At 42.9% G+C, this 27,225-nt stretch overlaps 1 protein-coding gene across 2 annotated transcripts; it reads right to left on the bottom strand.

Moving 5' to 3' along the window:
* Positions 1 to 664: 664 nt before the first annotated feature.
* On the bottom strand, positions 665 to 26,752 carry TH (tyrosine hydroxylase). Of its 2 annotated transcripts, none has more exons than XM_035123623.2 (13): positions 26,655 to 26,752; positions 17,158 to 17,377; positions 13,484 to 13,658; positions 12,671 to 12,759; positions 12,181 to 12,248; positions 10,235 to 10,285; positions 9,171 to 9,316; positions 6,990 to 7,125; positions 6,794 to 6,863; positions 6,553 to 6,609; positions 6,236 to 6,331; positions 5,949 to 6,082; positions 665 to 2,571 (listed from the first exon to the last, which is right to left on the bottom strand). In XM_035123623.2, the coding sequence occupies exons 1-13, from the start codon at positions 26,750 to 26,752 to the stop codon at positions 2,412 to 2,414; spliced, it is 1,500 nt and encodes a 499-aa protein (XP_034979514.2). In that variant the 3' UTR covers positions 665 to 2,411. The 2 variants fall into 2 exon arrangements, with proteins under 2 accessions (XP_034979514.2, XP_034979598.2); XM_035123707.2 differs by having other exon boundaries at positions 17,158 to 17,373; positions 26,663 to 26,752.
* Between the last annotated feature and the right edge of the window lie 473 nt (positions 26,753 to 27,225).

Below are 27,225 nucleotides of genomic sequence, written 5' to 3'. Positions count from 1 at the left end.
GGAAAAAGTATGGAAAGCTCTCTTATTTTCAAGGATCAGCTTGTGTTGCTGAAAGTTCTGGACGAAGGTCTAAGTAAATTCTTGTTTATTAACATGGGTTCATCAAGTCCCTATGCTGTGCACATTTGCTGTGGGAGATATGGAGGGGAAGGCAGTACATTGGCTTTGTGGAACCTTCCTTTCACTGGCAGAGGAAGGGGGTGCAGTGGGTGCAGGCCGCCCCGGGTGTCATCCCTGAGGGGGGGTGATATCACTGCCCCGCCCCACCCCGCTGGGATGCTTGCCCCGCCCCCAGGTGCACAGCATGTGTACCACTCCAGGTGCCAGAGCAGCTAGCGCCACCTCTGCTTCCTTTGAGTGAGTTTTTCCCACCCTGGGAAAGCTACAACAGGACTGAAGTCTTACTTCCTTGCCACCTTTCTGCCTGCTTGCTACTTCCCAGTAAGCTGTTGTGATGAAACCGGCTGGAAGTCACATAACTGGCACCAATCTACAATATTGTCAGCACCTGCTATATCCCTCTAAAATGCATGGCCAGGAAACCACTTGAGCTTTTCAGAGGAACTCACTGGATAAGGGAACAGACAGAGAGAGCTTGAAGCAGAGTGCCATTGTTTAAAAGGGGAGAGATCCCAAAGACAAACCCAAGGTGCTAGACCAGAAATATAACTTTATTGTGAATAAACCTAGCCTCTCAGCAGCAGCATGACTCAAAACTGAGAAATAAATATCTTCATTATGCAGCAAGACAGACAGATCCACCCACACAGCAGGAGCAATAGCAGTGAGATCCATTCCTTGAGGCTTTAGTGCACACAAATACCATGAGCAAACCAAAGCCAGACAGAAAAGGGAGGCTTCGTGTGTTTCTCCCCTTGAGTCTTATTCTCAAACATGAAGCATTTGACCCAGTGACCTGATTCTCTCTCCATCTCTCCAGGCTGTTTTGATTCAAACATCTTCAGCATTGTGCCTGAATGTAGGAACAATGTATGGCAACTATTAGACCTTACACCGGCTGCAGAGCTAGTAACAATACGTTTGAGTATTGTGTCCTTGCGATATCATCTACCTATGTTTCCACTGTAGCTGATGCTCTCCAGATGTTCTTCCACTTTGGCAATAATTTCATGGTGCTTTTCCACAAAGGATACTCCTTTCTATCCTGACAAAGACAGAGCATTTCCCTAAAAAGCCCAGAGAAGGAAGGAGGCTATTTGATACATGACCAGAAATGGGAGACATATCTATCACCTTGCTAAGGAGTGCTCCACAGAAATAGATCAGCACATTCAAAATGGAGGGTCCTTCTCCATTACCTGTTTCCTGCTACCTTGACCAGGACCAATAGTGTTAGCATTTGCTAATGGGATTCCATTTTGGACTAAGAAGGCAACGCTTCCGTTCTCCACTCACTTGCATGGCAATAGGCTTTGCCGAGTTCCAGAGGACTTGCCTCTGTTTGGAGTACAGAGCATTGCAGCCAGTCAAAGGTTTGTTTCATCCTGAAGGAATTTTTCCCAGACTGAGGGATTAGGATCACTGAGAAGGTTGTTCCAATCAGATAGTGGTCGCGCTCTGGATCTTGTTTTGAGTCATCGTATTGAAATTTTAAGAGCTCATCCTACCATCAGAATTGGCTTTTGGGTCAGCATCCTGAGGTTTCTACCTGTCTGGACTCTGAATTCACTTTAAAAATGTGGTTGGAAGGCTTCTTGGCATAATGGCGAGACTATAAAGGAATGTTTTTCTCTGAAGTCACTGGGTATGTAGCAGAAGTGTAAGCAGGGCCAGGGGGAAGAGGCCTCAGATTTGTACTGAGAAATGTAGGGAACTTTAGCAACTAGTAAATTGCCAGACATGTTTCACTGAAAGCCTTCTCCAGTTACCCAATAATTCTATTTGAGTAGGTATTCCGTTAAAGCAATACCTCTCCTCTTATTGTTTGTGCTTCCTTCTTCTTATATTTTTATTCTTCTCTAGCAAAATTAAAAGGCCACGCTAAGCACTTTTATCAGGAATTAAGTCCTGTTTGGCTTGCATCCATCTAAGCCATCCTCAGAATAGGCCCACTCTGAAATCATTGGGCTTAAGTTATTCATTCCCCCCGCCCCATGGGCCTGCTCCGAGTCTGATTAGTTTGATACAATATATTGATACATTCCATTTCCTTTTATTTTTCTTCAATCTAGCTTGCCATTAAATAATAAATATGCCTCTCTCGTCCAGCATATGGGCAGCAAACACAAACCATTGCCGTTACTCTGGCAATAGGTAGCAACACAAACCCTAAAAGAAACCGTAGCGGCCCAAATGATGCAGTGGCAGGGAGTCACTGAAGGAAGCCAGTTTGGCAGCTGCAGGAACAGGCATTGGCATGAAGGAGGGAAAGGGTCAAAGAAACGTGTGTGTTAGCTGATAACATTGAGTGCGTCAATTAATGAGTGAAGCTCATCGCGCACAATCTCCAGGGAGTGACGGATCTTCTGTGGGTTGTCCAGAAGCTCAATGCTGTTTGTGTATGGGTCATACTTGACAGAAAAGGGACGCTTGATGTGTGCTGCATAGGCCCTGCAAGAGAGAGTACAGAGGTGAAAGGAGGCTGGCCTCGATAGGCTAGAACTCAAGGTCAGAGAGGGCAAAGGAAGACCTGCTGCAGAAATGGAGAACCTCCTGGCCCTCCAGATGTCATTGAACTCCAATGACCATCACACAACCTCCAACGTGTCAAGGTGAAAATCCAGGACACTGTCTTCCGGGGCCACACTTTCACGTGAGTCATGTGACCCATGCGAGATTGCAGCCCTGAAAAAAAGCGATGTTGGGGGTGGCGTGCTCTCACATGTGCATTTTGGGGTGCCATGCAAGATTGCAGCTGTGAAAAAGTTCTTTTAGGGGGGACAGATGATGCTGCCCAAAATGACCGCTATGTTCTCGTGCAAAAAAAAGCAGCATGCCCTGGTTTTATTGGGACGGTTGAGTGGTATGCCATTCTAGGGCTGCAGGTTCTCCATCCCTGATATATTCAACATTTCAAACAATGTCTAGGAATGTAGGAAGTTGCTGTGGCCGTATCAGACCATTGGTCCACCTAGCTCACAATAGTGTCACTACTGATTGGCAGCAGCTCTGCAGAATTTCAGGCAGGAATCCTTCCCAGTCCTGTCTAGTGATTCAACCTGGGACCATCTGTATGAAAAGCAGAAGGTCAATAATGAGAGTTGCCCTCCAAAACATCTGCAGGGCACTAGGATGCCAAAGGCTGGTTTATCCTGTGCTAATTCATTACAGAGGACCGTAGCAAAGTAATTCCTGGAGCGTGGTCTAAAGGTACCTTCTTCAGAAGACTTGCTAAGAAGGTCTGAGTCTGACCAGACCTTGGATGAGAGGCCACCCAGGAATCTCACTCTTTTGAGTTCCATGGTGAAGGCAACAATGGGATAGAAATGTAACAAATAATAATAAGTACGTTAATAGAATGCAAAGTAGAATAACCACTGGAGGTAGGGACCAGGAGTATACATCTATTATGGACATTTATGCCTTGTGCATGAAGGGATGTGATTTATTCGATGAAGTATGGTGAAGCTCAGGATAGCTCACTCTGCAACAAAGGAATTTGAGGTTTTGCTGTAAGAATTTGCTATTGCTTGTGTTATAACACCCTCTAGTGGTGTTTTTCAATGACATTCAAGTTGGGGTCGGGAGTGAAAGAAAATGCCCACCTTTCCCCTTATTTTTGGCTCTTGCTATATTAGAGCCTTTGACCTCTGAACAGATTTTCTTCATGTATTCTAGTTGAAAATGTCCTCTTAAGAAGAATCAGATTGTGAGAGTTAGCTGATAAAGGTCTGTCTGAGGCTGTAGCACCCAGCCAAAAATGAAAGACCATTGCAGTAAAGTGTGTGTCAGTGTGCCCCAATAGTCCTTTTTGAAGAGAGAAATGATTCCTAGAGGGGGCAATTGAAAACGGAGAAGTAGGAGGAAGGGTGCTCAACTTGTCCTGCACCCTCACTTCCCTGCTGATATTGTCAAGTGTCTCCCCTGCCCTTCATAGGTCGGTAATTGTGAGCACCTTTTTCTCTGAGCTACTTTCCTACAAACTCTGGTTAAATGCTATGGTGTCAAATAAGTTATCAGTTCCTTGGAAGTGTTTTGTTTTGTTCCTGTTTTGACATATTGCAATTGGAGACTGCTGAATTTCAGTTATCTAAATTTCTCATTTTCCCAATCTTATTTCCCCCCCTGCAATTTACAGCAATTTGCCAGCTTTTTAAAAGCCACCAGCAAATTTCTCCTAATTTTTATATGCAATTTCCCCTAATATGATGCATTTTTAATGCACATACCACCACCCCTCCCAAATATATGCATTTTTGAACATATTGTTTGGCTGAAGAACTGCACTGCAAAATTTGGAGAAGTGCTCATTTCAAAGCGGGAATTGGTTATGAAAAACTGGGTTTTTTTCATGTCACATGTTCAATTAAATTAACATATAATAATTTCGGACCTGTACTGGAAACAAGGGTACACTATTCTCCCCAAATCACACAGGTAGTTTCAGGGTTCTTTTGGTAGGGGACAAAACAGTGGAGTGAGTAGTAATCTGAACTATGTGATAAAGAACTTGACACTTTTGGAAAGTGACTAAGTAAAGCTGTAATCCTAAATATATTAACACAGTGTCCCATCAAACCTATGCTGAGATTGCACTGTAATTTATCTGTACTTCCTTTTAACAATCCACAGCAAACCCTTAGTTTTAATGCTTTTCAGCAGTGTGTGTGTGTGTGTGTGAGAGAGAGAGAGAGAGAGAGAGAGAGAGAGAGAGAGAGAGAGAGAGAATGTTCATATATTGGATTAAGAAGAAAATGTATCATAAATGGCATGCAGCAAGAACAGTAGAATATAGGTGCAGCTACCACATATGGATCCCCTATAACAGTGTTTCTCAACCTTTTTTGGGCCACGGCACACTTGTTCCGTAGAAAAAATCACAAGGCACACCACCATTAAAAAAGTTAAAAAATTTAACTGTGCCGCCCTATATTGACTAGAATTATGACTGTAAGAAACACTTGCCAATTGCTGTGTTGGTTGCAATCTCCTGTAATAAGGCTTCACAAGCCGTCCGGCGGGTCACCGTTGTGTATTGGCGGCCGCCAAGCTCGTTTGCACTGAGCTTTGGGAAAGAGGAGGAGAAATATTGCTTTCCGGCGGGTCAGTGCTTTTTATTGGTGGCCGCCAGGCACGCGACAATGCAAATCGCCCTTCTCGTCGCGGCACGTTGCGGCACACCAGCCAGCGTCTCGCGGCACACTAGTGTGCTGCGGAACAGCGGTTGAGAAACGCTGCCCTATAAGACGAGGGTTTTTTTTTTACTCAAAAATCATGTTAAAAAACGGGGTTGGTCTTATACACGGATAGTGCGTGGGGGTGATGGGTGATTGGTTGCAGCAGGGAGCAGGAGGTTGTCAGCAGCGATTTTGTGTGTGATTGGTGGCTGCATCAAGGGTTGCTTTGGATTGGCTGCCGCTTCGGCAATCGGGCGTGCGATTGGTGTCTGCTGTTGGTGAGTGGGCAGACACATGTTGTTTTCAGCGACGCGAGAGGTTGTCAGCATTTGTTAGTCGGGTTAGTGATTTTCTGCATTTCCCCCCCCCCAAAAGCTCTTCAACCCTGGGCATACCCCCCCCCCAAAAAAAACAGCTCAACAACCTTCGGCAATCCTCCCAAAAAAAGCTCATCAACTCTGGGCCATCTCAAAACAACTACCAAACTTTTAGAAGACATCTGAAGGCAGCCCTGTTTAGGGAAGCTTTTAATATCTGAAGGACTATTGTATTTTAATATTTTGTTGGAAGCCACCCAGAGTGGCTTGGGAAACCCAGCCAGATGGGCAGGGTATCAATAAAATAATAATAATAATAAACAGTATATCTTACCTGAGTTTTGCTTTGGCATCACTGAAGCTCTCTGATACAAAATAGACTGGTTGATAGGCTTGATCTTGATAGGGCTGCACAGCAGTAGAATCAGGGTCAAAGTCCCTTAGCTCTGGTTCATCCGACAAAGAGTGCTGAATGAAGGGAGGGAAATGCCAAAGTTTCTTGCGGGGAAAACCCCTAAGGTGACTTACTGTGCCAAAAGACTAATCAATGGAACAGGAGAGCACAAGCTAAGAGGCAGGCATATGCTTCAATTTAGCTAAGAGGAATAGGTGAACACTTACAACTAGCTCCCCGTAAGAGGAGAGGAGTCCAGCTCCATAGGCTTTGACGATTCCATTCTGTTTGCAGAGGCCAAACTCCACTGTGAACCAGTAAAGCTGGGAAATAAAAACGGGATCCCAAAGGAAGTTGGTTACTCAAATCTGTAATGATTATTTTAAATCCATACATATTCAAGATTAGCTGGCCACATGGAACATTTTTCCTTCACTAGGCATTTCATACAGTTATAATTAAGGAAAATCTAGCTAGATTTGGATAAAGTGAAAGCAAAGGTTTTTTAAAAAATAAATAAATAAATCCAGAATTAGGGTCTTACTGTCGCAAGTTTTTCAATCTCCTCATCCGTTGCTCCCAAAGAGGCAAGTCCAATGTCCTAGGAGCAAAAGGAATAATATCGTGTATAGGCACCGGGCCGGCTTAGATGGCTTTAGTTGATCACCCAACTTCCTCGATTTATAGTGCAATGCTATGCATGTCTCCTCTGAAATCAATACCATGCACTATCTGGTCAAGCATAGGCTGTGCTCAAGGCACAAGGCATTTCACCTCTTGCTCACCTGGGAGAATTGTGCAAACGTTTTGTCTGCCAACATTGGTACATGCCCCAGAAGCTCATGGCAGCAGTCCCTGGCATTGGAAGAGAGACACTTAGTTAACAGCCGAGTCTGAAGCAGCAAGCCAGACATTAACATGTCCAAGTCCAAGAATACAGTATGATGATATATTTGAGGCAATTCAAGAGCTAGTACTCACGGCTCTGGAGAGTGCATGGGAGAAGAGGCATGGCGGATGTACTGTGTACATTGAAACACTCTGAAGGCCAAGCTGGCTAGGAAGTCCCGAGCAGACAGGAGACCAGCTACAGGTCGGAGCTGGAACCCAGTTCTCTCTGAAATAGTTCAAACCAGTCTTTGTAGCCAAGTGTAGCATTTGAGCCACATTTTGTAGAGCTGTAGCGCTGGCTGTATAGGAACTCAAAAAAAACTAAATACAGTGGTACCTCGGTTTATGAACACAATTGGTTCCGGAAGTCTGTTCATAAACTGAAGCGTTCATAAACTGAAGTGAACTTTCCCATTGAAAGTAATGGAAAGTGAATTAATCCGTTCCATATGGGTCGGCGGTGTTCGTAAACAGAAAATTCATAAGCCAAGGTGTTCATAAACTGAGGTTCCACTGTAATGCTCATAAACAATTGTGTATGTGTAACTTTGTGTTAGAAGAAGAAGTAGAGATCTTTCCCAGCCTGCATCGGTACTAGAATAATCAGTTTTTAGGTGTTTATCATTTGTATGCTTTCTACCCTGAGTCAGACGCAGGGTGGGATATTATTTTTAATAATAAATAATAAAAAAACAACATCAAGTTATCTAAGATATCAGTCACCGCAGAAACTGCCATGCATATGCTTTAGTTGGAATTGTTCATTTTAGAAATCTGGCCAGAGTTATACTTCTATTTGCACAGGACTCTTCCATTACGCTTTTTAATGTTTTGCAAATTTGTGCTTGTAAGTACATTCTGACATATTTCATACAGTATTAAGGTGAAGATTTCCCTTTTTTTATAAAAAAAAACAACCCAAATACTTATAGTCATGTGGAAATCCTTTGAGTCCACTTTCACATCCTTTCTGTGTGGGATGGTCTGCATACACTGATTGACAGTATTCATAAGTGATCCCTGTCAGCATTAAGACGTCCCCGGGGGCCAGTTGTTAGACGGGACCCACAGAGCATATTGCGATTGTTCTCACAAACGTGAAGAACAGCACACACAAGCCAGTAAATAAGGCTTAACTGCTTTATTTACATATAGACTGGGAGCTCTACACTATGGCTCCCTCTCTCTAGCATTACAGCCAGTAAAGAGAAAGAACAAAGGAGACAATAGTCCCACCTAGGAACACAGTAAGACAAACATCCTGTCTACATCACATCCACTCTGTGGGAACAAAGCACAATAAACCTATGACTGCAGACGGGGAATGAATCCCCCAACATCCTCCCCCGATTTATACCCTGTGCTGCAGTTCACCTTCAGAACTACCTGCAACTGGATTGGCATTGGGCCATACCATTTTGCACCTCTGATGGGTCTTGGCATCATAACTCTTTGACTATCAGGAAATTGCACAGTTGGCTTTGTTGGTACACACGGCCGTTTGGACGTGGTCCAGCTTCCTTCTCCAAGGAAAATGGTCTTTACCCATACAGCCTTTGGGCATGGTTTACTGTCTCTTGAGGACAAACCCTGTACCCTTCTCTGGATTTGCCTTGAGTCAAGGCAGGGTGCCATAGATACAAAATTATGTATCTAAACCAGGCATCCCCAAACTTCGGTCCTCCAGATGTTTTGGACTACAATTCCCATCATCCCTGACCACTGGTCCTGTTAGCTAGGGATCATGGGAGTTGTAGGCCAAAACATCTGGAGGGCCGCAGTTTGGGGATGCCTGATCTAAACTTACTATATAAGAGAGAGAGAAATGCCAGGGTGTGTGGAGAGAGAACAGAGGCTTAAGGAAATGCCTGGGGGGGTATAGAGGGAGAGCTCTGGGCCTAGGCTTCTGAACAAGAAGGTGTGACCTTGCCTGCAAATTCTGCCCCAAAATTAAAATGGAAATGCCAGGGTGGAACTTCTTCTGTGTGCAAAACATATGCTCTACTGCTGAGTTATAGCCCCAGGTTTGTATGAATTAATGCAAGCGATATTATGCTTTAAACAGCCATGTATTGCATCATTTTGTAGCCTTTGCCCCTGGATAATGAGCAGTGCTCGTGGTTATAGCCTTTACTTGAACAGACCTTTTCAGAACGCTTGCAGATTGCAAGAGGTTTCGGCTCCAACTGAAAAGGGTTTTCCCAACCCTCTTCATCATTGTGAAGAGCAAAGCCTTCTCCCTCCAGAAGCGGAACTTGTCTTAGTCCTCACCTTTTAGGAACTGGGAGACATCCTCGAGCTGAGGGATATTATCTTCACTGTAACCACTGTATCTCTCCAATAAATGGAAGGCATCCAGATGTTCTTTGCAGGCATGAGTGGGATAGAGACTCTTCAGTGTGCCGTACACCTCCTTCCTTCAGAATGATAAGAACACAAGAAAAGCCCTTCTGGGTCAGCCCAAAGGCACATCTAGTCTACCATCCTGCTCTCACCATGGCCATTGAGGAGTCCACAAGCACAAAAGGAAGGCCATAGAACTCTCCACACTTGTGATTCCCAGCAACATATTCAGAGGCATGTTGCCTCCAATCCTGTAGTAGGTAATACAGTGGTACCTCGGGTTAAGAACTTAATTCGTTCTGGAGGTCCATTCTTAACCTGAAACTGTTCTTAACCTGAGGTACCACTTTAGCTGATGGGGCCTCCCGCTGCCGCCATGCCACCACCGCATGATTTGCTTTCATCCTGAAGCAAAGTTCTTAACTCGAGGTACTATTTCTGGGTTAGCGGAGTCTGTAACCTGAAGCGTCTGTAACCTGAAGTGTCTGTAACCTGAGGTACCACTGTATACAGTATAGCCATCATAATAGGGGAAAGACATGGAGGAGTATCTGGATTGGGGACCGTGCTCTGCAAAACTCAAACCAATACACAACTCAGAAATTTTCCCATATGGCTCTTACTGATATTGAACTGAGAGAGCCACGAGTTTCTGTGAATAGTTCATATGTTTCCGAAGTGTCTTGTGAGTGATCGTGCATCCAGAAGGAGTGCATCCAGACGTTCCTATTATTAAATAAAGCATCAGCAGACAGCTTGTTCTGAAGATAAGTTGAATTGACCTGACCCCCCTCCCCTTCCTGCACCGTTAGCTAGCTGTTAAAACTATTTTAGCTGTAAAATACCAGCAAATACCAGTTTTACTAACCCAGAGTGACTGTGAGTGAACCTTGCCACCTGAAGACCCAATGGAATTTTTGAGGTATATAGCTGGGAGTTTATTGATTTGTGCTGCGTCTGGCAGAAGCTAGGAAAGGTGCATTCATACTCACCAGGTAGTAATCTCTTCTGGTGTGTATTCCACTCGAGGAATTGGGTCGCCACTATAATAGGTAGATGAGGGGGGGAAAGAACAAGGAGAAGGGATACAAAATAACAATGCAACAAATATTAGGGGCCATTAACGTTTAAGTTAAACCTTTGCCCATTTATAACTGAGATGGAGTATATAGCTAACGTATGTCCAATAGACAAAGCAAGGTTTGAACAGGATAGACAATATTTAAAATCACAAAGCTAACACACAAAGTCCCAGCCCAGAAACAAGGTGGTGCAAATTTACAATACAGACCAGGTCCTGCCTATGAGGAGGAGAAATCTGCGGATTAAATCTTTGTGACTTTTGAAAGTTCCTTTTAAAAACAAGTAGCTCTCGTGGTTGCAGGAAAACGTAAGACTTCTAGGTATGAGTATAGATAGAATAGTAAGAAAGAGTAGGGTTGTAGGACACTGAGGCAGACTAACACCAACACTCATGATGCAGATTAGCTTGCCCCATTTAGATTATAAGGGGCACTCAAGGATGCGTAATGTAATTCAGTACCCTTTAGCACACTTAAAGCACCTTGATTGTTGAAGAGTGATAAACAATGACAATAAAAGGGTAGCTATTGCACCTCTTGGAAATAATGCTGGAAATTCTGGTATTAATATAAGTGTAATCAGGAAGCTCAAACAAGTCGGCTATGCCATACTGTTGAGGAGAAGGTGTACAATCATCAGGGGAATCAGCTAATGTAAAAAAAAATGAATCCTCCCCCTTTGCTGTCATTTCAGATATAAATATGAGAAAAATAACAAACTTGTCAAAAAGCCTTACCAAAATAAAGCTCCCTTCACTCTCTAGCATGTCCTCCCTGTCCAATATCCCCATTTCAAATACTGGCTCCTTTTGAAAGTAAAGATAGTTACAAAAGCATCCTTGCTTTATCATAATTTCAAATGCAAATGTAAACTCATCTCATTTCAAGCAGCTGTTTTGTACTACTGAGCACCCGGGTCTGTTTTTTGGCCATCTCCAAGTTATTAGGGAGGTTTAGGCCAAGGACAATGTGGTATATACAAGTGTGCATACTGAGCACAGCCTTCAAGGCTCTTTGGATCATGACCTATGTAATTGTGTCAACAATTGCCCACCACCAATAGTCAGGTTATCTGCCATTGGACACAACTGTGATGCAAACGCTGCCACTCAAGGAACCTTGGCCTTCTGCCTTGTGAAAGGTCTCCAGAGTGGCCCTAGGTCTTGCCACATTATGTACCACATGGGGGACACATTCATATAGGTAGGTGGTATGTTGTATAAAAAGATAAAATGAATGTAGAAAACACATTTCGATTCTAAATCGCAAATACAAATAATGGGCAGCTGATTTTATTTTATTTATTTTTTCCAAATACAATAAAAAAGTAGATTTAAATTGCCACTCTATCCTGGATCCCTCTTGGTTTTGAGAACAGAAACCAGCCCTCAAGCTTGGGTTTTCTCAATTTCCATCCTTTTTCCGTTTCTATTATCAATTCCTCATATGTAATCCAATTGTCTTCCATATTCACCTTTTTGACCGAAAGCTTGGGTTTTCTTGGCTCTCATTACAATTATTTAATTTGAGTCTGAATGCGTAACAAATGCCAAGAATGCATAGTTTCTGGAGCAGCATCCCAGACGTGGGGCAAAGAAGACACCATATGTAGCATTGAAAGGGTTGCGTTCAACAATTCACTACTTGGTTTGCTTATCTGTGTTGCAATGGACCCTTCAGGGATGACTGCAAAAGCTCTATGGAACTGGCAGCCATGAAGCACTGAAAACATGAAGCAGAAGAGTGAAAGGGGAAAACCAAGAGTGCGGAAGGGCAGAGCATGGAGAGCAAAGAGATAAATAAGTGTATGCATGGAGGTCTCAGCAGGTGAGGCTATGCAAGGCAGCAAGTCTTACTGCTTATAGTGGAAGGCAATTTCTGCTATCATTTTCCTTCGTTGCCGATATACTTGATCAGAGAATCCCTTGGAGGAAAGAACAGAGCAAGAATGTTACCTCACATTTTTGCACTGAACAGTTGTAATATTGACAACGGACAATTTTCATTACAGGTTGTTCACTGTTAGACAGGCAAGGATGTGTTCACCAGCAGTTGCTACTTTCTTTAAATAAATAAAAAAGCACCTCCCATGTTTTCTACTTAGAGTGAATAGAAACTTCCAAGTCAACTCAATGTATGCTCCTCATCTTCTTGAGAAGCTTGAGTCCAAATTAATTTATTAAAGCTTTAAACTGGTGAGCATGAGATGCAATGATAGCTTGCATTTCTATTCAGTCTATTCAGAAGCATAGCAAGCCAAGCTATCCCACGAGGAGACAGCTAATGTGAGTTCAGGCAGTGAGGAAATGTGGAAGAGGATTTGGGAAAGAAGACTTATTCACTCACCGGGTGATCCAGATCCAGATCAGGGTCAAATTTGGTGACCAAATGGTGACATCTATCTAGCTCGGAGATTTTTCTTGGAAACCAATGAACTAAAATCCAAGAATAGGGAAAAGGAGGGAGGTGAGAGAGAAAAAATAGCTAGTTATAGGAAAGAATAAGAAAGGGGGTTTCTAATGGAAATACAGTATGTAATTTCCTTCCTTTCCCAGCTAAACTATTCAAATTGTTACACAGCATTTCAAGTAATTCTCTGTTATTTAAAACAAAATAAAAAAATTCCTTCCAGCAGCACCTTAGAGACCAACTAAATTTGTCATTGGTATGAGCTTTCGTGAAAAGCTCATACCAATGACAAACTTAGTTGGTCTCTAAGGTGCTGCTGGAAGGAATTTTTTTATTTTGTTTCAACTATGTCAGACCAACACGGCTACCTACCTGTAACTAGATCTCTGTTATTTGGATGGCCAGATGGCTGAATGGATGGGTCTGTCAGTTGGTTGTTGGTCTATTATATTATATACCTTGGAATAAGCACCACTGAATACAGTGGTACTTACTTTTGAGTAAACACACATAGACTTGTGCTGTAAGATTGTCAGAAATATACCACGATGCTGCCGTAACTTGCCTCTAATAGATATGCAACATTCAAAGGGGCATCCACCAGTTATTTCTAATACCAGTCTTAAAAGCACATGCTTGGAGAAAGGTTTTGCCCTTGACATTTTTCCTGTCTAGAGATTATCTCCATAGCAGTCATATATGAAACAATCCTTCCCTCGTGCTTTGTTAACCAAGCTACAGGTTCCTTACACTTGTCTTCTTTTGTGCTCCTAACATCTTCTGAAACCCTTTTGAGAGAACTGATGAGGGTGCTCAGATCAGAGCTGTGGAGTTCACATCGCACAAAGTATTCCAGATCAACAGAGCCCTCTCGCAGTTTCTTACTGTGCCTTGTTTCTAAGTGATGAATTTTGGCTTCAAACGTCTTTAGAGAGACAGGGAAGGAAAAACAATATATTAGAATAAAACAGCAAGGAGACTTCCCACCCGCCATTTATTAAAATCTGTTAAGCACTACATTATAAAAGGAGCAACAACTTCAATAAACAGGCTATTTTCAAATGAGAGAAAGAAGTTCAGAAGACACTTTCCCCCAGTTAGCCTCTGTTCATCTAGATGGGAGGTCAGAAACATGCCTGTTTTTAGATGACTTGATCTGGGGGTTAGCCACCCCTGTCTTACCGGGTTCCTGTAAGTTTTGAGATAAAGCATGGGAATAGCCTTTGAGAACATAGCATTACACAGATACTATTCTTAATTTATTAACTTAAAACAGCAATGGAACAGCCACAGAACATTAGAACCAGACTACCTTCAAGGCAAATGGCAGCCTGTATAATTCCAAGAAAGAAGCCAATTTTTCCATGCAGGTTTTGATCAGCTTCTGTGCTATGCTCTGGCCAAGGTGCTGAATATTAAGTGCATGAAGAAGTGTGAAATAATGGCTTGAACAAGGTATTCTTCCTCCATCTTATGTCTTCAATCCTTAGATGCCACTTTTCTGCAAGTCACCACTGCACTGGGGCAAGTTCCCGGAGAAACATGTTGGGAGGGTCCCACAACTACTACTGAAACTGAAGCAACCCCATGAACCAATTTCCCCTGATTTGTAAGCAACATGGGGGGGGGTGGAGAGAAAGTGGTGGATGGCGTGTGGCTTAAGTATCATTAAGTATCATTTGCCCCACTTAGCAATTCTCCAGTGCAATTCAATGTATGTCACAATCTATTACTGCCTAATTCAGGGAGGGGCAGATTTCAGGTTTGCCAGATCTTCTTTGTTTTTTTATTTTTGTTTTGTTTTTTTTAAGCAGACTCCCAAGAGCCAAGAGATACATCCAGATTTTTTTTTTAAGGGTCCCTCTTGGTGGGCTTTAATATAAAGTCACTGATAGCATCTGAGATCTTTTCCTTCTGTGCTGAAAGCTGGTGCATAATTTTCACTTCCTAAAGAATTAAACCAGTTTCCCCTCAGAGATTCAGGAGGGGGGAGGCTGAAATTTTAACTCAGTCACAGCTAGATAGACAAAAAGGGAACAGAAGGCAATGTCACTGACAAATTCAATTTAGCCGCTTGTTTTCTAATGCATCCCTGGGACGTTGCCCCTCCACAACAATCAATACCTTAGCATTAATCTGACAGATCTGATTGCATTACCTTTGCTTGAGTTGTATGTAATGTAAAACAGGAGAGGAAAACCAGCCTCCCCACAGCCTGTTTCATCATGAGGCAAATGTCATTACACCCGTCTGTTTTCATATCTTGTACCTGCAGTGCCGGAGGGATTGGGGAAATGAATCTCTCACAGTGGAAGTCTGGCCTGCATTGGTGTTTGCTTTTCTAAGCTCTTGCAGTCATGATAAACCAAGTGAGCTTCTCAACTCATGTAAATCTCCCCTGGAGGATGTGAATGCCATTTGGAGCAAACACCATCCTTTGTTCACATGCAACTTCACAAACTGATCTCTCCGTCTCTCTCCCTGGGGTATGTGGGTGTTATTCATATTATTAAATTGACTGTAAAATAAGCTTCTCACCAATGCATAAGCACACATTTCAATTGTGGAGTCGCATGCTGGGAAAGGTTTGGGATTCTTTTGTAACAATCTAGATAGATTGGACCTTGTCTTATGGTGTGGCATTTCTGAGTTTGCATGGGATCAATGGAAACAGCAACTGAGTTCTCCACACGATCAGGGGCCCTACATGGGGGGTAGGGTGCTGGCCAAGCCCAGATGGAGAAGACGAGTGGCCTACAGAGAAGCCTAGGGAGTAATCCAATGGGTTGGTGAAGTCTCTGGCTAGATTGGGAGGTCTCAAGAAAGAGGATACTGAAGAGAATACCAGTGGAGGGGTTCCCCCCATTTCATCTCCCCACCAGTCTCAGTGGCACTAGGCATGACCACCGCCTCTGTCCTCAGACTTATCTGTGTCCGGTTCCAGTTCACCCACTTTGCATAATGTGCTGCCAGCTCAGCCTCCAAAGTTGTCAGAAACCATGTCTACTCCTGCCTCTCCAGGGGAGGTTGTTGCTCTGACTCTGGGGAGGGGGTTATGCCCCCTGCATTGCCCAGGTCATGGAGATACCAGCCCAGGCATGAACAGATGGGTCATGTTAAGCCCTCAGGAAAAGTGCCAGGTAGCTTGACCAATTTAAGGAACAGATTCACTTGCCATTCTAAGTTGCAAACAACCCCATTCCCTTATAATTGGGTTGCAGGGGGCATATCGTTGTTGGTTTAATATCTTCACTTATCTGGCCATGTGTAGCACATGCTGTGCCTTTGAACTGCATCTTGCCTGTATATCACACTGATCTGAGCCTTAAGGATATTGGTAGAAACTGAAGCCTTTCAAGCTCTTCGTCAAGTGGAAGTCATAACATATTTCCACCCAATGTTTTTTATATATGGTACACAAGGGTCTGAGGATTGCTGATCAATCTAATTTTCTGTTCCATTTGATAAAAGCATCTACTCATTTTAATCTCTATCTCATTATTCGCTGTGGAACAACCTGTAAACCCAAGATAGCCAACTGGTAGCTTCTAGGCCACATCTGGCATTACCAACATTTGGTTCCTCAGCCATCCGTCTTCTCCCAGGTTGAAAGCAATTTCCTCAGTCCGCAGAACATTGCAAGTGGTGTCTGAATTGATTAACATTGGGAGGAATGTAAGTGTGCAAACTCAGTGCTGGTTGAACAGGAGAAGTGGGTACTAGGAAAACCGCATCCTAACTGACAGAGAAAGATGCATACAAGAAAACAGCAAGGCCAGAAATGATGAATGTCTGGGCCCTCAGGTGTCCAACTTCCATCAGTTGGTCAGGAGTGATGGGAGTTTAAGTCTGACAACATCTGAAAGACCACAGATCCAACATCCACAGCCTAGGAGTTTGGAGCTGGACGAGGAAGCAGGAAGCAGTTAGATCAAGGGATTCCAGAACCACTGAGCATGTCCAACCAGGAATTTGAAACCAAGAATTGTGGGACTTCCACCTAGCCCAAGCAGGGGCTTCCATTAGAGGCATGGTAGGCAGATACCTTAAAAACAGGGTCTAGGACTTGAAAATGCCTGACCTCCATAAGAGTTTCTTATTGCCACAACCTAGGGAATTTCTTCCTTGAGAACTGAAATACATGAGGGTGCACCTTTCTGGCCCCTCCCACTAAAGTTGCCTCACTGAAGTGGCGCACTCTGATACCAATAGGCCAAGAGTGCAATTTCTACATTTTGCATTGCATGACTAGGGACATACTCCTGATTCCTACATGAAAAAGGGTACTAGTGGATATGACCCTGGGCATTAACTCATTCTACTGAGACCTAGCCCTACCTTCAATATATGAACTACCAGGCTTTCCTTTTTCTCCAAACAAGTGCACATTTGCTTTAGCCAAAAAGGCAATTTCACCAGCTCACCTCAAATACTTTCAGTGCACGGGATGGCAGTGATGTCTTGGCTCCTTTGAGGGTGAATAAAAGGTTCAGCATGGCCATGCCATCTTTCTCTTCAAAGACAATTGTTTCAGTTGATTCAGCAGCCTCAGAGGCGGCAGCCGCAGCTGCTGCAGCAGCTTCTCTCTCCTTTCTGGCATCTTCAATGAGACTCTGCCGCCTGCCAATGAATTGCGGGGACTGAGGGAGAACACAAGGGGAAGGAATAGACACCTTCATTCCACAACAGCCAAAGAAAGTGGCCTGGATCACTTACTACATTTAAAAGTCAGCTGAGTGCAAACCAAGGAGGGCTTTTTAGAGAACCAGCACATCTCAGTAGCAATGGACTTGGAAAACCTCAGGTCTGTCTCAGCCATTACCAGTCTGGGTATTCTTGAATTAGACTAGTCAGTATCAGATACGCAAACTATCTCTTGTTAGATACATTACCAGAAGGTGCTACATGTTGGGCTGCTCTTGAAGACAACTCATACACTTCCAAACTGTGGCTGCCAGGATGTTAAGTGGAGTCTGCAAATGACAGTGGTTACCAATTTCTTTCCTAAGATGTCAATTTTGACCTCAAAAGCCTTAAACGGTTTAGGAACAGAGAATCGGAAGAATCACCACCATCTGTAAGAATGTGGCTGTGCACTGAACATAAAAAATATAAGAAGACTCTGCTGAACCAGGCCAATGGCCCATCTAGTTTAGCAAGCAAGGTTTGAGCACAAGATCACTCTCCCCCTCCTGTGGTTTCCAGCAACTGGTATTCAGAAACAGGCCCTGCTCTGGGCTTCCCTGTTGTCAGATGTGCATCAGAGACAGGGTCTTTTTTACTAAGACACCTAGAATTTGGATTCCTCTCCTGGGGAAGGCATGCCTGGCCCCCATCGGTGCTCATTTTTCCTGTTCGTACAGGCATTTTTCTGCTTCTGAGACCATTTTAACCTATGATGAGAGACTACCATGGTGTCTTTTTTAGAAAGTTTATAATTCTTATTCAACCTGGAGTGTTGTTGTTTTTCTTGTATTTCATTAAAAAAAACTTGTGAACTGCCATAGGTTGGAAACACAGCACATAAACATTAGAAAGCATCAAACCAACCAGCAAGAATGCCTAAATAGGCTTTTTTTTTTAAAAGTGACAGTCTTAGAAAAAATAGCCTTACAGGTGCTGGAATTTTGCATCCAACACAAAGGGAAGTGTTGGACAGCTCTTGTTGTGCCCATAAGAATGAGGGGAGAAATAATGTTGGTTCTGAAAACCAGAAGAGAATGTTTTCTGGACTGAACTGAGTTGAAATCTCTATGTCACAAGTGTAACAACAAATGCCTTAAATACATTTAAATAATTAGAAATTATGGCAATCTATGTTTCTTAGAAATAACCTCCATGAGCACACTTTTTTTTCTTTACTGGGATTCTAGACACATTTACGTGGAAGGATAAAAATGTAGCAACAATGAAATTAATTTATAACATTCATAAATAACAAGTACATCGCATTTCAGCAAATGTGCTTGACTAACAAAGGGGGCTTTAAAAAACCTGCCAAGAGTTTTTTATTGCTCCCCCCCCCCAATATATGCTTTTATCGAGTGGTGTATTTTTACTGGGTATCATCCATTGTTCTGTCAGCTTGCCCTAAGCGGTGGGGAAGAGATGAATAAATCTGCTCTTCTTGCAATGCAGGTCATTTTCTAAAGGTACATGCAGCGGTTCAGCAAGGCAGGCTAAGAGAAAACCTCGGTCTCAAACATCACCAGCCACCACTGACATCACAGCTAGCCTAAAACTTGCTGCTTCGTGGAAGAAAGGATGATCGCTGATGTGAATCAGAAGGCTGTGCTTGAAAAGGGAATCTCTCTCATTTTGGTCTTTTCTCTACCTGAAAAGGTCCTGGCCTTGCTTGGTAAGTTGAGACTTTTTTTTGTTTGCTGTTGATGAGTCCTTTGGAAGAAAGAATGCGGCTGGAGGCAGACACTCCAGCGACAGTGGCTTTCAAGCCAGTTGCCTGCACATTCACTTGTTTCATTTATCCCACTGTCACCTCTAGTCATCGTACAGGTTGGGAAAGCATGGTTTTTTAAACGAAAAGACAAACGCAACCTATAAACTTGAGAACAGCAATGACAATGAGATGAGTGCATGCAGCGAAAGCAACTTGGCCACCTCTGAAACAATGATTGTCTGTCTTCAGCCACAATACCTGCTGCTAATACGATGCTGTCTTTAGCATTTATTGTTAAATGTTAGGTTAGGGGAAAAACAGATGCAGGATCAATTTGGGTAGCTCATAAACAAACAAAGACAACTTTCATGCCGTGCATAATGACTTTTGCTGGATCTGGGTTTCAGTACTGCCAGCTAGATTTTTAAAAACAGTTCAACTTGTTTTCTTTGTGATTTTGTAGCTTTCTGGAGTTCTTCTTTTAAGGAGCCTCTGCACATGCAAAGTCAGAAACAGTCCAGGTGCACAAAACCAGCTGTTCTCTAGACATAAGACTGCAACCTTATTATTATCCCTTTACCCTCATTGGAGTTGCTTGAAATGGATAGTTAGAAAACAATGGCATGTGCTACGAATGCATAAATTAATTGATTGTGTGGAATCACCAAAATGAGCATGTGATATACAAAAAAAATCATTTGAGGTGCACTGTATGTGTGATGTACACAAATGCATTCTTGTCAAGCGCACAGCAAAACTCAAACACAGGTGGAAGAGAGGTTGTTGCCCATAGGCTCTATAGGGAGCTGTAGAGGAGAATTTCATTTGATCAACATGTTTGAACAAATAAATTTGCACCTCCTGGACTAATACATAGATCAAAACATCATTGTCCTTCAGATATCATACTTCTCCAAATTTTGCAATAGAGTCTTGGTCCACGTCCCCCTTCTCACGTATTCAGGAATGCATGAGGGGATCTTGCCCACCAGGCACACCAGTGCATGCACCGGGGGCACCGCTGCCATGCATGGTGTAAATGTGAAGAGACTATGCACACAGATGTATGCTCATTGGGCTCCTCTATGCAAGAGGGAATCCTGAAATCATCAGAATTCTCCCCTGGGTGGAGCAGCTCTGTTTACACACATTTGTATGCATGTATAGATGCCAAGTGCATGGCTGGTGCCATATGTGAAAACAAAATCAAAACCACTAGAATGCCTATATTACGCAAATCCACTTGAAAAAACACGTAAACGTAATAGGCTGTATAATAACAATTGTAAAGTTATTTACTAGAATATGTTGGCCTGTAGAGTGTGTGGCCAATGGCACAACTCCATCCCCACTCATGCATTCATGAGAAGGTAGTCACATGAACCCTCTTCTTGTTACACCACTGTAACACCAGTGTGGCTATGGCGTAGTAGCCAATGGTGTAATGGGACCATAGCATCAGCCTGCCTAAAATCCACATTCTTTCTAGAGCACATGTTTCCATGGAGTATGTTGTTGTTTAGTCGTTTAGTCGTGTCCGACTCTTCGTGACCCCATGGACCATAGCACGCCAGGCACTCCTGTCTTGCACTGCCTCCCGCAGTTTGGTCAAACTCATGTTCGTAGCTTCGAGAACACTGTCCAACCATCTCGTCCTCTGTCGTCCCCTTCTCCTAGTGCCCTCAATCTTTCCCAACATCAGGGTCTTTTCCAAGGATTCTTCTCTTCTCATGAGGTGGCCAAAGTATTGGAGCCTCAGCTTCACGATCTGTCCTTCCAGGGAGCACTCAGGGCTGATTTCCTTAAGAATAGATAGGTTTGATCTTCTAGCAGTCCATGGGACTCTCAAGAGTCTCCTCCAGCACCATAATTCAAAAGCATCAATTCTTCGACGATCAGCCTTCTTTATGGTCCAGCTCTCACTTCCATACATCACTACTGGGAAAACCATAGCTTTAACTATACGGACCTTTGTCGGCAAAGTGATGTCTCTGCTTTTTAAGATGCTGTCTAGGTTTGTCATTGCTTTTCTCCCAAGAAGCAGGCGTCTTTTAATTTCGTGACTGCTGTCACCATCTGCAGTGATCAAGGAGCCCAAGAAAGTAAAATCTCTCACTGCCTCCATTTCTTCCCCTTCTATTTGCCAGGAGGTGATGGGACCAGTGGCCATGATCTTGGTTTTTTTGATGTTGAGCTTCAGACCATATTTTGCGCTCTCCTCTTTCACCCTCATTAAAAGGTTCTTTAATTCCTCCTCGCTTTCTGCCATCAAGGTTGTGTCATCTGCATATCTGAGGTTGTTGATATTTCTTCCGGCAATCTTAATTCCGGCTTGGGATTCATCTAGTCCAGCCTTTCGCATGATGAATTCTGCATATAAGTTAAATAAGCAGGGAGACAATATACAACCTTGTCGTACTCCTTTCCCAATTTTGAACCAATCAGTTGTTCCATATCCAGTTCTAACTGTAGCTTCTTGTCCCACATAGAGATTTCTCAGGAGACAGATGAGGTGATCAGGCACTCCCATTTCTTTAAGAACTTGCCATAGTTTGCTGTGGTCGACACAGTCAAAGGCTTTTGCATAGTCAATGAAGCAGAAGTAGACGTTTTTCTGGAACTCTCTAGCTTTCTCCATAATCCAGCGTATGTTTGCTATTTGGTCTCTGGTTCCTCTGCCCTTTCGAAATCCAGCTTGCACTTCTGGGAGTTCTCGGTCCACATACTGCCTAAGCCTGCCTTGTAGAATTTTAAGCATAACCTTGCTAGCGTGTGAAATGAGCGCAATTGTGCGGTAGTTGGAGCATTCTTTGGCACTGCCCTTCTTTGGAATTGGGATGTAGACTGATCTTCTCCAATCCTCTGGCCATTGCTGAGTTTTCCAAACTTGCTGGCATATTGGGTGTAGCACCTTAACAGCATCATCTTTTAAAATTTTAAATAGTTCAGCTGGAATATCATCACTTCCACTGGCCTTGTTATTAGCAATGCTTTCTAAGGCCCATTTGACTTCACTCTCCAAGATGTCTGGCTCAAGGTCAGCAACCACACTACCTGGGGTGTATGAGACCTCCATATCTTTCTGGTATAATTCCTCTGTGTATTCTTGCCACCTCTTCTTGATGTCTTCTGCTTCTGTTAGGTCCTTACCACTTTTGTCCTTGATTATGGTAATCTTTGTACGAAATGTTCCTTTCATATCTCCAATTTTCTTGAACAGATCTCTGGTTTTCCCCATTCTATTGTTTTCCTCTATTTCTTTGCATTGCTCATTTAAGAAGACCCTCTTGTCTCTCCTTGCTGTTTTTTGGAAATCTGCATTCAGTTTCCTGTATCTTTCCCTATCTCCCTTGCATTTTGCTTGCCTCCTCTCCTCCGCTATTTGTAAGGCCTCGTTGGATAGCCATTTTGCTTTCTTGCATTTCCTTTTCCTTGGGATGGTTTTCGTTGCTGCCTCCTGTATAATGTTACGAGCCTCCATCCATAGTTCTTCAGGCACTCTGTCCACCAAATCTAAATCCTTAAACCTGTTCCTCACTTCCACTGTGTATTCATAAGGGATTTGATTCAGATTGTATCTTACTGGCCCAGTGCTTTTTCCTACTTTCTTCAGTTTAAGCTGGAATTTTGCTATAATGGAGTATAGTTTTAGATTAATAGCAGCCAGGAATGGAAACATGATGCTTTCTCAAACAGTGGAAGCCACAAAATGCACACAGATTTCCTTCCCATGCCCGTGCCCAAACTCCTGATTTCTTGATAAATCAATGGCACAAATGTCTCATTTCAGGGATAGGCAACCTGGTGCCCTCCAGATGTTTTATACTGCAATCCGCATCATTCCTGACCACTGGTCATGCTGGCTGGGGCAATGGACTTGCAGTAAAACGAATAATATCTGGAGGGCACATTGTATTCTTCCATTAGAATGGAGCTATAAATGCTTATTTAAAGGTACACGTTTGTTTCCTCTTTTTCCATTTCCTCTTCTCTCTGAACTGTTGATGTGTATAATGTAGAGTCTGGGGCATACTTCTTTTGCTCAAAACCTCTTGCTCACGGCCATAAGCAACAGCTTATTTCAACTACTTCTTGGAAGGAGGGCGATCCTCCTTCCCCATTCTTAAGCAAAGCCAATTGTTTGCAGGCTCGTAAAATAAGCAAAATAAATAAATAAATAAATGCCTGTGATTAGTACTCAACACTGCAGCTGCAGCTGCAGAAATCAAGGCACTTTGTTGGTTTTGCTGCAATGGATCAGACTGGCTGCCGGTCTGGAAATATATGTATGGCCTCAATTCCAAGCAATGATACAGTGTATGCTCACCAAAATCAATTATGCACCTGTTTAAAGTATACGGAAATTTCAGTTCCTCTGTGTGACAGATCAAACATCCCTAAGTAAAGGTATCATAAACTGGCTCTTCTGTAAGACTTAAGATGAAAACACTTGGCTTTAGATTTGTTCACGATTTGTAAAATGGAGATTTACATTACTAAGTACACCTGCACTTAATCCACCTTTCAGCACCTGTGATATATAGGCGACAGGTGCCAAACCAGTGAAATAATGTTCTGTCAGCATGTGAAGGGAACTTCATCTATTATGATGTCTGTTGGCATAAGAGGTGGGGAATCACAGGTGTAAATGTGGTTCCCCAGGCCTCCTGATCTGGCTCTTATGACTTCTCCCTGAACATAAGGTACAGTGGCTGGAATCTTTAATACTTCCATGAGTTTTTGAGGTTAAGATGTATTTTCATTGAAGACAGATCTCTGCCCATTATGACTAATGCAAACCAACTTGCAAAAATATTTATTTTCATACCATACCAACTATCAGAAATGAAGGTATATCTTTTTCTTTTTATTAATCCAATGTGACCACATTAGACAGGAGCTTAAATAAAAAAGAGATGCAACATAGTGGTCCCTTCGGGTTTTGCTTTTAATACCGGTACAATGTTTGAAGACCACTATTTCAACATGATGCTTTGATATAGGTCATGCAGAAGCAATAGCCATTTGGGAACCACAGACCTTTGCAAGTTATTGTACATCATTATATTTCTAAATCATAGTCTGTTTCTAAGTCAATAGAATAATACATCTATTCCCAAAGACAAAAAATGCAATCTTTAATCCCTTACTTTTGGGGTAGTTCAAGTACTTTTCATATATCTACTTCGGTACAAAGGTTGCTATCCACAAAACCTGGAACTCTTAGATTTAAGATGCTCTATCTACGTGTCTAAAAGCTTGATTTAATGCTCTTCTGCATGGTAGTAGCAGTGCACAAGATCAGAGTTTTGCCTGATTCCCATTGAAATTTGTACAATTTGATGATCCAAAAAGTGTGTGAATTGCTATACATGCATGTGGTGGGCAAACATAATTTGCTGTGGGTTCCCAAGATGTGAATTTTCAGTGGGGTGCACATATGTAAGATCATCACACGTTGCTATCCACAGTGGAAATTTGCTTTTCATCACAGAAATCAGTTGTGTTGTTCAAAAGCCAGCATGGGGCTCTTTGTCCAAGTGCTGAATCCACTGGGGATTTATTTTGCCCAAGGTCTGTAGAAACGAGAGTTACAAAATTCCCATTTGTTTCCTTGGAGGTTGGACAGCAGAACTTTCAGTGAAAACCCTACTTGTGTAGTAGCACATACAAAAATACAAAAAAAACAAAACCCTGCTAAGTAACCAATGAAAATATTGTACAAATAACTAATGGTTTGCAGGAGAACTTTTTCCAAACAGAAAGCAAACCTCCTCACATGAAATCTAGCATCTAAGAGCCAAGTTTTTTTTTTAATTGGTTATTAAATAGCAGCTATGGAGGTAGGTGCTGAGGATCAGAACCATGCTGCAGATGGTGGGTTTTAACCCTTTCTTCCTGCATCATAGTCTTGATGTAAAATGCACTGCTACGTTGCTGTTTTTTGTGGGTGGGTGGGTAGGATTTTCACTGAGACTAAAGTACAGGGAGAAAGGTTAACCTCTCTTCCCATTGCACCATAACCCTAGTCCTGGTCCTCCTAGCTGCTGTTTAGCCAATGAAATGGGACCACACATTGAACATCGCATGTTATTTAGCCTTTAGCTTCTAACTTTCAAACTGCTTAGTGCAGGCATCCCCAAACTTCGGCCCTCCAGATGTTTCGGACTACAATTCCCATCTTCCTCGACCACTGGTCCTGTTAGCTAGGGATCATGGCAGTTGTAGGCCAAAACATCTGGAGGGCCGCAGGGTGGGGGTGCCTGGCTTAGTGTGTCTGTCATCCCCTTGAAATCTGTGGTAAAATTTGAGGGTAAGCAATTTGCAGACTCTACCTGGCTCCCCCCAAGCATGCCATTTGGTTTCCTGGCACTTGGTGATTGGCTCAGTTCACACAGTCAGTTGCCAATCAAATAATCCTGGCATATGGTGAGTTCACCTTTGGCATTCCACCTGCGATGGTCACTCACACTTGTGAATCATGGACTGATGTGAGGAAGGATGTACACGTAAACTGTTTTGAGTTTATTTTAACAATCAAACAGCATATGAGTTTTATGTAATTAATAAAATAAATTAATGTGTGAACCATACTAAAGCAGGCTTCCTTAAACTGGTGCTCTCCAAATGTTTTGGATTACAGTTCCCATCATCCCTAACTGTTGGCCATGCTGGTTGGGGATGATAGGAGTTGTAGTCTGAAATATCTGAAGGACACCTGGCTGGGGAAGGCTGGCATAATGTCTCAGTGACATCTATGTCAAATGCATAAGCTAAGAAGCAGGCAGGAGCGTATCCACCAAGCAGGATGGCAATGAAAACCAAGGATCACCTACTCCCAACTTGGCTAGCAGAATTTGTGAGAGTTCAATCCAATCTAGTTCAGGTGCATAAACTCTTCATGAAATTTTATGTCCTTTCCCCTTACACATCTGCTCTATGCAAAAACCTGATTTAACTCAGATATGATTTTTGCAAGCCATAGTGAGAAAAATGAACAGATTGCAATATTGCATAGCAGCAGTTAGAAAATTGGTCTGAGTCCCCACTGCCTTGTGGGTTTGAGGCATGGTATTGGGGGCAAAGATTTTCATTTTATAGGAATAGAACAAACATCTCACTTTAACACTAAGGAATCAAAAGCCCTGCACAGCAACTCAGCATTTGATGATGATGGCCGTAAATAACCCTCATTGCCATCATTCTTCTTTGAGAATAACTATTAACATCATTCCAGTCTTTGATGCATAATTGTCACTCTATATTCTTTTTCATTAGCATCTTATTTCTACCTTCTTTTTTTCCTTTGGCACCTGTATGATAACTGCATACAAATTATTTGCACAAGTCCTAAAGCCTCTTGAATGGATAATTATTTTGTCTAGCCACTGGCTTCCCCCTTAACAGAATGCTGCTCTAGAAATTCTAGAATTCTGGAACTTCTATAAATCATGTTCTATCGGTCCATTTGCTGGCTGCAGCAAAGCAGCATGAGCATCTGTGGCTAACTAGAGGTGGGGATCTTTTCTTACCATGATGGCCTCAGCTTGCTTGGAGTCCAGCTCTGACACTGCCCGCCGGAAGCCTTTGGCCGAAGAACTGGAAGAGTTTGGGGTTGGCATCCTTGCTGGTGCACTGGCTCAGCTTTCAGCTTTGCTTTCCCTTCTCTTCCCTGGGCTTTTATAGGGCAAGTCTGACGTCAAAGACCCTTTCCAATCCCCCTCTGCCCACCTCCCTCTCTCCAGCCTGAGGGAGAAAAGGGGAGGAGGGAGCAGAGGCGAAGGAAAGAAGCACTTGTATCCCATTAAATCTAATTGCTGTAAAGATTACAGGCACCCAGCTTCTGCAAATCCACCGTGGGCACTTCTGCTGCACCCCAAAATACTTGGTAGGCTAAACGCTCGCCTTGTGCTATATTGCAGCTGATTCTTCCACTGTGTAAGCTGTATATTCCATAGGGCTCTGCTCCAGTGGGAGGTCCAGTTAATGCAAGCATCTTAACACTGCCAAACAAGAAATGAACAGGAGGAAACCAGCAAGAGGTGCTTCCTTTTAATCATAGGAGTCTGGCTATATGGGAGTAAGGAAAATATAC

Source organism: Zootoca vivipara, chromosome 1 (genome assembly GCF_963506605.1).
Source record: "Zootoca vivipara chromosome 1, rZooViv1.1, whole genome shotgun sequence".
NCBI classification, from domain to species: Eukaryota; Metazoa; Chordata; class Lepidosauria; order Squamata; family Lacertidae; genus Zootoca; species Zootoca vivipara.
This window is presented reverse-complemented; position numbering and strand designations above follow the sequence as displayed.

What these genes read in the sequence shown, in the direction of transcription:
- TH (XM_035123623.2), bottom strand. Translation starts at nt 26,752, where the DNA reads ATGCCAACCCCAAACTCTTCCAGTTCTTCGGCCAAAGGCTTCCGGCGG. An exon ending in GAGGCCATCATGGTAAGAAA is followed by an intron (nt 17,378 to 26,654) that starts AGATCCCCACCT and finishes TTGTGTTCTCCC; the next exon opens with TCAGTCCCCGCAATTCATTG. An exon ending in GATGCCAAAGCAAAACTCAG is followed by an intron (nt 2,572 to 5,948) that starts GTAAGATATACT and finishes TCTCTCTTGCAG; the next exon opens with GGCCTATGCAGCACACATCA.